Source organism: Grammomys surdaster, unplaced genomic scaffold, assembly GCF_004785775.1.
Source record: "Grammomys surdaster isolate TR1022 unplaced genomic scaffold, NIH_TR_1.0 125635, whole genome shotgun sequence".
Classification (NCBI taxonomy): domain Eukaryota; kingdom Metazoa; phylum Chordata; class Mammalia; order Rodentia; family Muridae; genus Grammomys; species Grammomys surdaster.
In genome coordinates this window covers 819,403-833,690 of record NW_021620473.1, presented here as the reverse complement: position 1 = coordinate 833,690, position 14,288 = coordinate 819,403, and the positions used below count along the sequence as shown (strand labels likewise).

The 14,288-nt window shown below is 45.9% G+C and overlaps 1 protein-coding gene across 3 annotated transcripts in view; it reads right to left on the bottom strand.

Moving 5' to 3' along the window:
* Nav2 (neuron navigator 2) overlaps positions 1–14,288 on the bottom strand; it is a 245,947-nt gene that overhangs the window by 138,187 nt on the left and 93,472 nt on the right. For 2 of the 3 annotated variants that reach the window (XM_028787457.1, XM_028787459.1), the window contains exons 7-9: positions 12,579–12,691; positions 8,970–9,075; positions 6,584–6,973 (exon numbers count right to left, since the gene is read on the bottom strand). In XM_028787457.1, the coding sequence (XP_028643290.1) occupies positions 6,584–6,973; positions 8,970–9,075; positions 12,579–12,691 (609 nt within the window). The remainder of the gene's footprint in view (positions 1–6,583; positions 6,974–8,969; positions 9,076–12,578; positions 12,692–14,288) is intronic. The other variant, XM_028787456.1, reaches the window with a different exon arrangement.

The window sequence follows — 14,288 nt, the reverse complement described above, 5'->3', positions numbered from 1 at the left end:
GAGAAGAGTATCTTCCATAAACCCCTTTCTACCATACCTGCATCTGTGTTGCTGAGCTATTTGTGGATGGCAGCTGGTTGTCAGAGGAACCAACCATATGATTAGTTGGAGCTAATGGTTCCAAGCTGGGGTCTTTTCCAAATCAGAGATTTCTGCCATGCCATCTTGGAAACTGGCTGAAGCAGGGTCTTTCAGGGACAGCCTCCCCACAAGTCACTTATCTTGGCTTCTGGGACTAGCATACATAGGCTTCCTTTCCTATCAGTTTGCCTGCAACAGCCTGGCAAGTCACTTGAGGCCAGTCCTAAAAAGACAGTGGGGAGGAGCAGGTTAAGAGCCTTTCAAGCAATGAACAAGACCTGATGCCACCTGCTGGCTGCCTGGGGAAAGACACCTCAACCAACCAACAGCCCTATGACATTCAGTGCAGGGGGGGGGGGGGAAATTTGCCCAGTGCCAGGGCTCACTGGGCAAACGTCCTGATCCGTTCTGTGCTGTTTCTCTTTCCTGTTGTCATTGCCGGGGTGCTATGTCATTGACAGCACAGGGGAAGCTAAGAAGGCAAGAGCAGGTGGCTGGGGCCCCAGGTTCAAAAGGGTTTTGACATCCAACACATACTCATGCAGGAGAATGGGGCTGGTCTTTTGTCCTAAAGGCCAACTGAAGCATTCATTCATTTTGAATTGTTCACTCTGGGTTTGCCACTGTGTCAACCAATGAAGGTGTGTGAGCATTCAAGACAGATGTGACCTTATTCTTCAGCGCATGTGGCAGGTATGGTTTTGTCTCCCTCTGTAGAGCTCCCGTCTAGGCATAGGGATGTGTATACATATCATGGGCACACATGTACAGGCACACGCAGAGTAGCTCTAAGGTGGCACTCCCACAGCTGGCACAGACACTTCCAGTCTCAGATGATCTGAAAGAACAGGAGTCTTGGCCCTGATGAGGGAGGCGAAGCCAAGATGTGGCTCATGTATTTGATGCTAGAAAGCAGAAACACCCTGTATAGACTGGATGCTTGTGCTGGTACCAGGAGATAGGCTCCCGGGAAGGGAGGTAACTTAGCCTCCATGAGGTCTTACGAACAGAACTTCAGGATGGGACTGGCATCCTTCTAAGAAGGGAAAATCACAAGCATTTTCTTTCTTTGCCATGCAAAGATGTGGCTGCCATTGTTACACTAGAAAGAGAGGCCTCACTGAAACCCATCCGCTGTTTAAAACCTAAGTCTAAGGCACTTTATGATATCAGCCTGGGCTCTCTGAGGTACGTCCTAAAGTATTGATAGTTACAAGCCAGTCGGTGGGGGCAGGCTCCTTGATATTTTTAGGAACTATGTCTCCCAGGAGAAAACTGCCCACCTCTGTTGATTGCCTGACACCGAGCAGGGGAACTCAGGCTATGCAGATGTCATTCTTGAAGACCAGGGTGCTAGTGCCTTCTCTCCCATGCTGATTAGCCATAGCTGAGTAGCAACTTCCTTGCTTTACCTTCCTTGTAGTACCACCACCTTAACATGACTGTACCACTCAAAGGCAATGGGGGTACAGCAATATCCATATTGGCCACTAGATGACATCACAGGCCAAGCTGGCTTCCTCTATGTGTTTGGTGACCAGGACTACTGGGAGGTCCGCCAGGGTGGGCAGCACCAACAGTTACAAGACACTAAATGCCTATTATGCACTACTCTCTGGATTTAGGCAAGTGATAGGCACTATCCTTCTAGAAGCATGGAGAAAACACACAGGCTTATTTATGCATACATACATGTATCTATGAACATGCAGACTTGAGTGCTTCTGATTCTTTGCCTGGTACCAAGTACCATCTCTAATTTTTAATATTAAAAATTTGTTTCAGTTCATGTAGTAGAGCAGGGATTAAATCTCTGGTCTCTTTTGTTCTTAGCCTATTAGCCCATGTTGTGATGCCAGCCAGTCCTCAAGCACTCACCTGAGAAAGGCTTGCCTGGTTGTTTAGGGATGAGGGATGAGCCAAGGGCAACAGAAACACAGAAGCAGACCCTTGTTAGGGGAGCATGTCTATGAGGTGGTGTTTTTCAGCACAGCCGGACAGGCTTGCTAGGGAAAGGAACCACACGGAGAAGTGGCGTGGTCCAAACACTGCAGACACAGGACTCACTTGTGCTAATGGCACACTTGGCCCAGCCAGGAAAGTGCAGACTGCGTGAGGGGCCATAACTGAGTGAGTCATGGGAGACAGATGAATAAACCGCTGAGAGTGATCTACACTCAGTTCAGAGCCATTTTCAAAGGCTACAGAAGCCATCAAAGGTTCTTAAAGAGAGCGAGAGAACTTTTGAGGTTAAGATTAAGTGGTTGATTTTCCAGGAAGGGATGTATATTTATACTTCAGAAGATCATACAACCCAGTGCTGCCTTTGAAAAAGGGGAAAAAATTCTTTGAAACATATGGATGCTAAATCTGCCCTTATAATTTTATTCTGTGCCACATGGCACTCTGAAGTTTTAGAATCAGAGCACAGGACTGACTCAGAACATCAAGACTTGCTAAGGGATCCCTTCTTCTGTCGTTTAATTTCTTTTCTATTATAACCAAGACCCAAATTATCAGATAGAAGAAGCAGAGGGGTCAGATGATGACGTGTCAGATAATACTTACACACTAGGGTGTAATAAACACACAGAGCGACAACTGCCCTCTCCATGCGGCTCTTAGCTAGACTCCACAGTGACGAGTAATGTCAGGGTGAGGTGCACACGTAAAGAACATGAGCTACACATGAAGAACAGTTGTTACACCGAGCCAGGGCCCAGTATCACGTAAAAAACAAAGATACAGGTTTTCAGAAACTAGACCTAACTTCCATGAACACATTTGCTGTCAATTTTTGCAAACATTTTCCTTAAAGAGCCTAAAGTAACCCGATGAAGATTACTCAGGCATTGAGGCTATGAACAGCTGGATACAAGCTTGTCAGTGCACTGCTTCTAAGTCCCCATATGTTACAGGCTGATAGGACATCTAGACCCTAGTGGAAATGTTGTATCTTTGTTAGATAAACATCTGTAACAAGATGCAACCTCAAAGAGAGGTCGTCCAGAAGGTTAAGATATGCATCTGGTGGCTGGAAAGTCTAGGGAACTTAGATGGTATGCTTGCCATCACAGGGTTCACAAGAGGCTTCATGGCGCTTACACCCTTGATGGAGCCTCTCATCCATCCAATGTCCACTCCATCCATTGCCTCAAAAGTGACACGTTGAGCAGATTCTGGAGAGCAGGAAAAGCGGCCAGTCCTGATACTCACGACTATGTCAGTTTAAGATAAGAAAAAGTGGCTTAGAAAGACATTAGACACTGGCATGTAAAGTTGATCTGCTGACGTGACCTCACAGGAGAATCCTAAGTGTATTTGCACAGATGGAGGCAGGCTTAGCAAATGTTCCAGAAAGTTCCCAGTAGAAAGAGCATTAATTATCACCTAGGCTGCCTCCTCTGGTTTGGAAATTCCTATAGTAGAAAGCATACAGAGGGAAAGCTCTTGGGTTTCAGTCACAGGGCTGTGCTTAGGCTTCTGCATGACCTACATTTCCTGTAAGTCCTATCTCAAGTGCTGAAGGCACCAGCTTTCCAAAGGAACTAATTAACTAATGAAGGAAACCAGGGCTTCTCCCTGGGACATCGCTAAGCTTCGGCCTGGAGTGTGCACATGTCTCCACCTTGTGGCCATTATTAACACTCGGTCAAACTCAGCCCACTATCCAGAAATAGCAAGGAAGTAGCTCTCTGTCATAGGGTTAGAAGCCTCAGAGGAACCAGAATGGGGGCTCGTATATCATAACGAGAACGGGTAATCACCAACTGGAGGTCAGCTGTGCTGGATGCCCACATTGCCTAAACAACAGCAAAAGATTAAACTCTGTGCACTTCAGTTTTATGTATACACTAGTGTTCACAGAAAGCTGGAGACACACAATGATGCTGACTTGGCCAGACTATGCCAGACTGTTCATCAGAACATTGGTCTTTGAAGCTTTTCTAGATGGGAGAAATTTGTTAAGGTTGTTAAGAATTTAGTAGCTCTTGGTTTTGAAGGTTTTACCACCTAAAATGCTCTCCTAATCTCAGCACAAAATCCAAACATCTATATGCCTACGCTTTAAATTTTTTTATTATATTTTTTCTTTTTAAATATCTTTTAGTGTGTGTGTGAGAGAGAGAGAGAGAGAAAAAGAAAGATGGAGGGAGAAAAGGGGACAGAGAAGGAGAGAAGAAGGGAGACAGGGAGAGAGAGAGACAGAGGGGAACAGAAAGACAGAGGGAGGGAGGGAGGGAGGGAAGGAGAGAGGGAGGGAAGAAGGGAGGGAGGGAGGGAGGGAGGGAGAGACAGAGAGAGAGAGAGAGAGAGAGACAGAGAGAGAGACAGAGAGAGAGAGAATACATACTTGTATATATGATAATGTCAGGCAATGACAGGCAATTGCTGTCACTTTCTGAGACGGGGTCCCTTACTGAGCCAAGGTAGGACAGTAGACAGCAAGCCTCTGTGACCCTCTTTCCTTCTTCTCCCCCACACTGCCAAGTTAACTTTCACAAATCTATACCCGGTTTTTTGTGTGGGTGCTGGATTTGAACTCAGATCTTCTAGCAATTACCCTAACCCACTCAGCCACCTCCCCAGCAGTATGCTTGTGCTTATTTGTAGTTGGGGCTGAAGAGATGACTCAGTGGTTGAAGGCACCAGCTGCTCTTAAGGAGAACTTGAGTTTGATTCTCAGCATCCTTTGTGGGTAGCTCACAACCATCTGTAACAGGGGGTCCAATGTAACCATCAGTCCTGGAGGTCCAAGGTCCTCTTCTGACCTTTGCAGGCATCAGTACACACATGGTACACAGAAGTATATGCAGGCAAAATATGTATGCAAAATAATAATAATAAAAAGAGTAGTAGTCGTACTATTTCAGCACAGCAATAAGGTACTGGCAAGATGGTGTAGCACAGTGGTTAGAGTCAGTGGGCTCTGGAGCTACTTTCCCTGGGCCTGGCCTATTTATTTATTTATATATATATTTATTTACTTACTTATATATTTTAGTTTTATGAGACAGTTTCTTTGTGTAACTTTGGGTGTTCTGGAACGCACAGAAATCTACCTGCCTCTGCTCCCCAGGTACTGGTATGCCACCACCACCAAGCTTTTTTTTCTAAACCATATATTTTTAATTATGTGTCCGAGTGTAGGCATGTATAAGCAAGGGAAGGCACCCACAGAGGTGGAGGTGTTGGATTTCTTGCAGCTGGAGTTACAGGTGGTTGTAAGCTACCCGACATGAGTGCTGGGAATTGAACTTGGGTCCTCAGGAAAAACGGTGTGCGCTCTTAACTGATGGTGACCGTCCGTCCCTTTAGTCCTGGGCTCTGCCTCTTAACAGGTACATAACCACTTGTAAGCTTTTTTGCCTTCTCATTCTAGTTTCTTCATTTATCAGCCAAGAACTATGACATTGCTTACCCTTAGGATGGAGCAAGATAACACATACAAGCACAGCTCAGTTTGTGGAAGCCAGCAGCGGTTGCAGCCATGACTAACATGACACCACTGGTTCTACATCCCATGTCTATGGCGAACGTATGTGGTTGCTAGCCCTGACTTTACTTATCTGTAATTTTCATTGCTAGGACATTAAGGGTGGAAATGGTCTTAGGAAACTTCAGAGCAAGGCATGGGAATGGATGAAGTCTCAGGTAAGGCAAAATAAAGAGATGTAAACGACATTTATGACATACCTGAAAGTGAAGCCACAAGTAGACCCCCTCCCTCCTCCCTCTTGTACACTGGGTATATACTCTGATGCTTATGAATCACCCCCAGGTGCAGCATCATAGAGAAAAAACAGAGAAAAAGAGACCTTTGGTTTCTCCCTCTAGCCATCCAACCATGTGCTCACCCATTCAGAAGTACTCACTAGCTCTGATGCACACTGCACTAGGAACTCAGAGAGCACAGTAGGAGGGGAAGGGAGACAATTATGTATCAACTCATCCTCAGGGTGACTTTACATAAAGAAAAGAGCCCACCATGGGATGTAGGAGTGGCGAGGGGACTGGACAAGACATCCTTTCAAATGCAATGTCCAGTGGGAGGAGGCTCCACAGAAACCAAGGAGACAGAAGGTAAGCCCAGAAACAGTGCAAAGGTGGGGCTGGAAAGTGGTAATAGAAACGGAGGGTGGAGAGAGGAAGTGCAACAGAGGAGAGTGAGGTGGGAGGCTGAGGGGAGATGCATGAGCTCTGAGAGGAAGGAAACAGCCAGGTCACACAAGGCCAGGAGGCTAGGCCACCAGTCAGGCAGTTACCCAGAGCAAGGCACATAAGGGACATAGGCAGCAGATATGTTTACATAGTAAAGTTTCGTGGGTCCCCAGCTGAGTCTGTCTACCCACTTCTTTTGAATCACAGCCCAGCAGTGTTCCCTACCACACTGTGGAGCCTCTGGTGTAGCTACAGCTGAGGCAGCATCAGCTCTAGAGACCTCTTAGTAAAGGCAGGCAAGAGAGACGCGAGGGCCAGGCCTTCCTGTTTGTGTACTTACCCGCTAGTGATGTCATCAGTTCGGATGTTCTTGCCCAGGACATCACCATCACTCATGTAGCCAGGGGCGTCCATGCTGATGCCTTCCAGGTCTACTTCATCCCCTGCCTTGTCTGAGACATCCACATGGCAGATGCTGCTGCCCCTAGAGGCCAGCTGTCTTCTCAGAGGGGCCGAGTACACATAGCGGCCTGCCTCGGCACTGATGAAGCGGCTGGCGTTGGCTCGAGGTGGATACCCATTGCCCATTGAAGGGGCATCTCCTGCCTGGAGCCGGGGGCTGGACTGTCCGAGTCTCCAGGACAGAGGAGTGGGTCTTCCTGTGAGGCTGAGGATGCTTCGGCCACTTATCTCTGTGGTGACGTTGGTGTCAAATGTAGTTTCTAATGTACTGAAAACATAAAACCGACCTGGGTTAGACCCCCAGTGGGCACGTGTTAGATGGGTTTTAAATGTTTTGAACTTGAGGGGAAAAAAAGACTCATTTACAAAGCAGGATAAAACAGCAGGCACCAAGTAACACCAGGCGTGTTCCTTTATTAACAAGGAAAAGGAGAAGCTATGTGTTTATCTTCAAGTTCTGGAAATCCTACTGGGAATGTTCTCTTTTAAAATGTGGTATAACTGCCGGGCAGTGGTGGCGCACGCCTGTAATCCCAGCACTCGGGAGGCAGAGGCAGGTGGATTTCTGAGTTCAAGGCCAGCCTGGTTTACAGAGTGAGTTCCAGAACAGCCAGGGCTACACAGAGAAACCCTGTCTCGAAAAACCAAAAAAATAAAAAATAAATAAATAAATAAAATGTGGTAATATCATGCGCTTCACTGACTCCTTAATTACACACAAAGTGCAAAGCCTTATCCAGCTAGAAAGCTGGAACCTCCCTTCCAGTTCAGGAAACAGAAAATGCTTAACTTGTGTATTAGTGACAAAGGACCCTCTGACCTATTTGTTCTAGAGTGCTGTGATTTCTTCAAGGGTTGGCTACAACAGCCTGAGGTGGCACTCCTAAAACGTCACACCCTGTTCTCCCTCCCTAATGTCCCAGAGTCAATACTGGACTAGGTGCAAAGAAGGGTGATAGACTCATGCCTATTCATGAAGTCCCAGGACCAACATCAGCATCTACATCCTTCAGATACCTGACGGGTGAGGAAGGTACTTCCTCCCCTCTGATGCCAGTGGCTGTTTTTGTCCCATCCTCTGTCTCCAACCCTGGAAATGATCTCAATTTTTCATATCTTAGACCTTAGGGTTCTGAAGACAGAACCCACAGTGGCTAAAACCCTGATCTATCAATATCTATCCTTCTTCCCTCCTTCCCTCCCTCCCTCCCTCCCTCCCTCCCGGGTTTGACAGTTAGTATGGCTTGGCAGCTTGACATGATTGAGAATCACCTCTGGGAGACACACCTCTGGGCTTATCTGTGAGGGAGATTCTAGACCGGGTTGAGGAGGGAGGACCCACCCTGACTGTGGGTGGCATCATTCTATGAGCTAGTGTCCCAGGCTGAACGAAAAGAAGAAATTGAGCCAAGCACCAGCATTCATCTGTCTCTGCTTCCTCGCCGTCCCCCCCCCCCACATGATGAACTATATCCCTTTAAGCTAAAACCAAAAAAAACTTCTTTCTTCTTTAAGTCACTTTCCTTAGGTATTTAGTCACTGCAAGGAGCGGAGTAACAGATACAGCAGGAAAGCCCCACATTTCCTCCTTTTATACGTTTACCAAAGAAAGTGAAACTGGAGAAGCAACCAGAGAACCCTTGGGAGCCCAGCGGGCAGCCAGGGACTCTTTGATTTTCAAAGCCAAAAATAAACTGTGAGACCTCATTCTGCCAAAATCAGGGAGGAGTGCCCACATTACATCCTCCTTAAGGGTCTCACTGAACAAGGAAAACAACCCTGAGATTCCGTCCAACAAAACTATAGTTTAAACAGAGCGAAGTTTTATAAACACGTTCTCTCATCTTTCATACACGTGCATGACTAACAATATCGTGTTGTGTATCAGGAGACCTGGTAGGAATTCAAGTTACTCAGTTTGTCACATGGGTCAAACATAGTTCACCTGCTCCTTCCAACGGCTTGCTGTAGTTTTGAAAAATTCAAGTAAAATAAAGTTTTAAATGGGGCTGGAGCGATTTCCTCTGGGCAGTGAACTTGGAAACCTTGTGCTCTGGGGTGGTATCTGTCTACATTAATTTTCATCCCCTCTGCTTTGTATATTGTCTTGGGTTCTTTGTGAATTCTAACACACTTGAGAACAAGGTTATCTATTCCACTCTCAACCAAACCACTTTGTGGGTGGCACGGCGGGCAGAGAGAAGCAGAGTTAGAAGGAGCTTCCAGCAAGCTCTTTCAGCAAAGCAATTCAGCGCTGCCCATACCTGTGTGTAACCTGAGTTCCCCGTAAACTGGACATGGTCTCTTCTAAATTCTGTCGTAGGTCTGCGATGTTCTTTACTGTCCGAAGCCGCCGAGCCTCGGGGTCTTCTGTTGGAGAAGCAAGGGTTAAGATCAGTTTAACTCTTGCTGGACTGTAAGGTTCTTAAGGACAGCAATCAAGTGGGGGACAGTAATGATCTATGTCCAGTCTCTTGTTTGCTGTAAGGACTTGGCACCGCATGCAGAGATAGATGATGAATAGATGATGGATGACACATGGATGGATACCTACATGTCTGTTTGTCTGTCTGCATAGATAAATAGATGCATCATACATGCATGGATACATGGATGCATGGATGGATCTGTGAATACAAACATACACACACACACACATGCACACACACGGATGGGATGGATAGGTGGATGCACACCTGCAAGTCTCTTTGTATGCATAGGTAGGTAGATACATGTATACATGGATAGATGGATATATCTGGACAAAAGGCTGGATGGGTGGATGGATACCTGTAGGTCTGTGTGTCTGCATGCATGCACAAATGAATAGATGCCCAAATGAAGGGGTTAAATTCAGAGAGGTTCCTTCTGAAGATGTGCAACCCAGGGCTGACCCCACCTCTCGGACCACTTTTTCTGCCCATAAGAAAATGTGAGTGCTCCTTTGCTTCTCTGGGTAATACAAAGTGCCTTGCAAACCCACCTGCATTTGCTCATCACTGATAACCTGCAGAGGAAAGCTTGCCTCCCTCTCCTTGCTTCCAGCACATGTGCTATTGACTAGCAGCTGTGTGGTCAGATCTGGAGAAGTTGGTCTCCCCCACCTTCTGATTCCAGGCCTCTAAAATGAGCATGGTCACTGCACCAGTCTCCAAAGACAGTTGTGGGGGAAACATGGGTTATTGCCGTCACTACTGTTCACATACTGTAGTAGTTCGTCATATTGTGCCCATCACAAGCCCCTGATGAATGCTGGCAGAAGCCACTGAAAAGCAGCATAGCTGTGGGGCAGGGCACGACCTGCATTCCTATGTCTGAATAGAACTCATAGCTTCCGGTGTCTTAAGAGCACACTGAGCACAGGCTAAGACGCTGAGTGCCTCTGGACACAGCCCTGCCTTCTGCTCTTTAGCTATGTTCTTTTAACTGACTTTACAGGAGGATGAGGAGAAAGGAAATAACTACAGTCATGATTTAAGAAATGAATTTAAGTATGATTTAAACATGATTTAAGTATGTTCTGGAGAGATGGCTCAGCAGTTAAGAGCATTTGTTGCTTGGATTTGATTCTTGGCACCCTCCTGGTAGCTTACAACTGTCCATAACTCCAGTTCCAGGAGAACTGACTCCCTCTTCTGGCCTCTGCAGGCACAAGGAATGTATATGGCACACAGATACACATTCAGGCATAAACATTCATATGCATAAAGTGGCCCAAAAAAGAATAAAAGGTGTTTTCCTCACTGTAGAAGCTTCAAGAGAGCTGAGATCAGAGACTCACAAGGGTCTTTAAATGCCTGCAATTCTTTCTAAGGGATGGACAATACCTTAAAAGAAATCTCTCTATTGAAAATAGATCAAGTGACAGTTACAAGTAGCATTTACATTATACACTGAGTAGAACTTCCAACCACTATTTTTAATAGACCGATGATCATCTAATAAATGTCACAGAATTAAGCTTCACCCCTGGGGTAGGTGACAAGTTCCTTGGCCTGGGAGTGTGATGTCTGGAGTATAGGGGTAAAGAAATGATAACCATGTAATTATTTAATTTTTTTAATGTAGGAGTGCTCTGTCTGCATGTACACCCACATGCCAGAAGAGGGCATCAGATCCCTTTATAGATGGTTATAAGCCACCATGTGGTTGCTGGGAATTGAACTCAGGACCTCTAGAAGAGCAGCCAGTGTTCTTAGCTGCTGAGCCATCTCACCAGCCCTATCCACGTGTTTATTATAGAAGAAAATTACTATAGCAAAATCTGGAAGTATAACTGTTTTCAGTTTTCTACTTCCTTTAATCCAGAGAAATTTGCAAGACACGTTTCTCTAGTCTGAACTGTGTTCAAACTTCAATTTGCCACCCAAATCTTTAAAGTACATACGTATGTGTGTGCCTATGTTTGTCTTAGACTTTGAACTCCTGATTCTTCTACCTTCACCTCCCAGATGTTGGGATTATAAGTGTGTGCCACCAGGTTTATCTGGTAGAGGGAATCAAACCTAGGGTTTCATAAATGCTAAAAGGTCTATCCTACCTTTTCCTGAGAGCCTTCCTCATGGGCTGCCAATCTCTTTCATCGTAGGTTTAACTCCATTTATTGTACATAAGACTGATTTAAAGGCACCAAAGCTTTCTATCACTCTGGGTGCAGTAGTGAGGCACAGATTTTCCAATTACGTCCATTAACTAATCCCATCTCACCATAAAACCCTGCCTTTAAAAGCAGGGGTGGCAATGAGGCTAGAGAAATGTCTCAGCAAAAAAACAGAACAAAACAAGACAAAACAACAACAACAACAACAAAACACTGGCTGTTCTCCCAGAGGACATGGGCTCTGTTTCCAGCATCTACACCATAACTCCTATAAATCCAGTTCCAGGAGATCCAATTCCCTCTCCTAGACTCCATAGGCACCAGGCACACATGTGGTACATGTACATATATGAGGGTACAACATACACATTAAAAGCATATTTAAAAAGAGAGTCATAGGTTCATAGGTAGGCTGGTGGAGAAGCTCACAGGCAGAATTCATCCAAGAATGAATTCTAACTCTTCTTTTCTTCTTCAACTTAATAATGTAACATTGTGGAGTGGGGTATTGTCAAAGTGCAAAGACTAGAGTTCAGATTCCACAAACTCCCATAAAAACCATATAATCCCAGCACTTGAGAGGTGGAGACGGGGATCCCTGGGGCAAACTAGACTGGCTGGAATGACTCTGTGAGTACTGACTTCAGCAGGAGACTCTGTCTCAATAAATAAAATAAAATGGAGAAAGATCAAGGGAGGAGCCTGATATCAACTTCAGGCCTCCACATATGTGAGCCTACACGGACACTTGTGACCACATACATGCAAACATATGTGTGCCACACACATATACATGCAAGCAAAGAATGTAATGGTACAACATCAACACTGGACCACCCCCCCTTGAAATGGAATTGAAGATGGTCGTGAGCCAAAATGGGTGCTAGGAATCTAATCCAGGGCCTCTGTGAAAGCAATAAGTGCTCTTACCTGCCAAGCCAACCATAAAACTAAAAAAATCAATATTTTAGAGTTCTAAAATTTTTTGTTGTCAAAAAGCAACTTTATATGAAGGGTAAACAGTGTGACTCAAAGCTAAGCATTAACGTAGTCCAGGCCCCGAATAGGAGACACACCCACAAGTAAGAGATTTAGTTATAGTTCTGGGGAGCTAGGAAGAGGCTGGGAGAGAGAAAGGGGGAAAGGGAAGAAATAACAGAAGAGAGTAACTTTGCTCGATTCCTGTATTGCGCTGGCAGCCTGCCCTAGCAGGTGCTTGCGTGAGGGAGGGCCTTCTTCCCCTGCAACCACACAATCCAGGGCTCCTACTCACCAGTGAGTTCCTCCAGAGCAGGCTGTCCACTCTTGGTGTAGTGGCTGGGCTCCATGCTCACACCCGCTGAGCTGGACTCGGCAGTGACATTCCCTTCGGTGTCCGTCTGGGACCTTGACATACAAATCAGAGCTGATCCAATCATCAGGAGTGGCACCCATCACATCTGAGCCGCTTGCCATGGCCTGCTAAGCAAGCAGCTGAGGAGCAGAGCTGGCCAGCAGACTGACTCTAAATAATTCAACAGCCACACGTGGAGAGAGCGACTGAGCCCAGAAAGATGAAATATTCAAAGCCCCAAAGGAGGGTCTGCCATTTCTCAGTGAGGGTCCAACCAGAAACATGCTGGAGAGTGCTGGGTGGTTTGGACATTCAGACTTACGTCAAAAAGGTATGGGTAAGTTAGCACAGCACCAGCAAGTAAAGCATAACCATGATACCACTGACAATCCCTCTCCCTCCACAATCCTCTTGACACGGATCTCTCTGAAACAGTGAGTGTGAGGCCGTCAGGAATGGGTGCCAAGCAGCTGTGTCTACCCTCTAGGTTTCTGATTCGCAGCTCAGATCCTCCGACATGAAAGGTTTCATTGATCATTATTTCAACACTTGACTGAGATCTGTACTTTCCCAACCCTTCCCCCAGGCCCTGTATTTGTCAAGCAGATTGAACCAGTGGCCGGTTGCATGGGAGGTTTCTGGCCATAGCTGCTTTGGCTTACTCAGACCTTGCCAGTAACATTGGTTGTTGTTCATCAAGGCCTGGAGTGATCCGGCCACTTTTCACCACCAGGAAGAAAACATGCCTCTCTCCCCATTTTTGTTGAGGATTGAACCCAAGGGCCCTGTGCATGCCTGGCACATGTTCTAGCATGGAGAAATATCCCCATCCACTAGAATGTGCCAAAAATATAGGTGTACTATGGGAGATAAACTGATAAACTTCAAACTTCCCACTGTCCTTTGTTCTTTTTCTGTTCATGGAAGCCGTGCACCCCTAGTTCCCATAGCCACCCCTTTTAAAGGTCTACTATTACCCCAGTGTTCTTGTTTACACACACAGCCAGAGTCTGAAGCTCCGTCACCTACTTAGGGCTAGAAATGCCCTAAAACAGGTACACTGCTTGTAATCCCAATTTATAAATGAAAGCCAGACAAGTATACAACTAGCCTACTGCTAAAATACTGTTTGTCTAGTATTTTTTAATATTAAATTAGCACACTCTCTTTGTTTGTCTCTGTCCATCTGTCTCCCTCTCTGTCTGTCTCTGTCTTTCTCAGTCTTTTTCTGTCTGTCTCTCTGTCTCTGTCTCTGTTTGTCTTCCCCTCCCCCTTTCTCAATCGGGGTCTCTCTCTATAGTCATGACTGTTCTGGAACTCACTATGTAGACTAGATGACCTCAAACTCAAAGATATCTGCCCACATCTGTCTCACAAGTGCTGGGATTAAAGACTTACGCCACCACATCTGGCAAATTAAGCTCATTACTTAAAATTTGTGAGGCTTGGGGGGCTGGAGAGATAACTTAGTAGTTAAGAGTACACACTGTTCTTGCAGAAGAGGACCCAGGTTTAATTTCCAGCACCAACAGAGAGTGGCTTATAACTGCCTGAAACTCCAGATCCAGGGGATCTGCTGCCTGTGGCCTTCATAGGTGTCCACATTCATACACACAGCTTCAGACACACACACACACACACACACACACA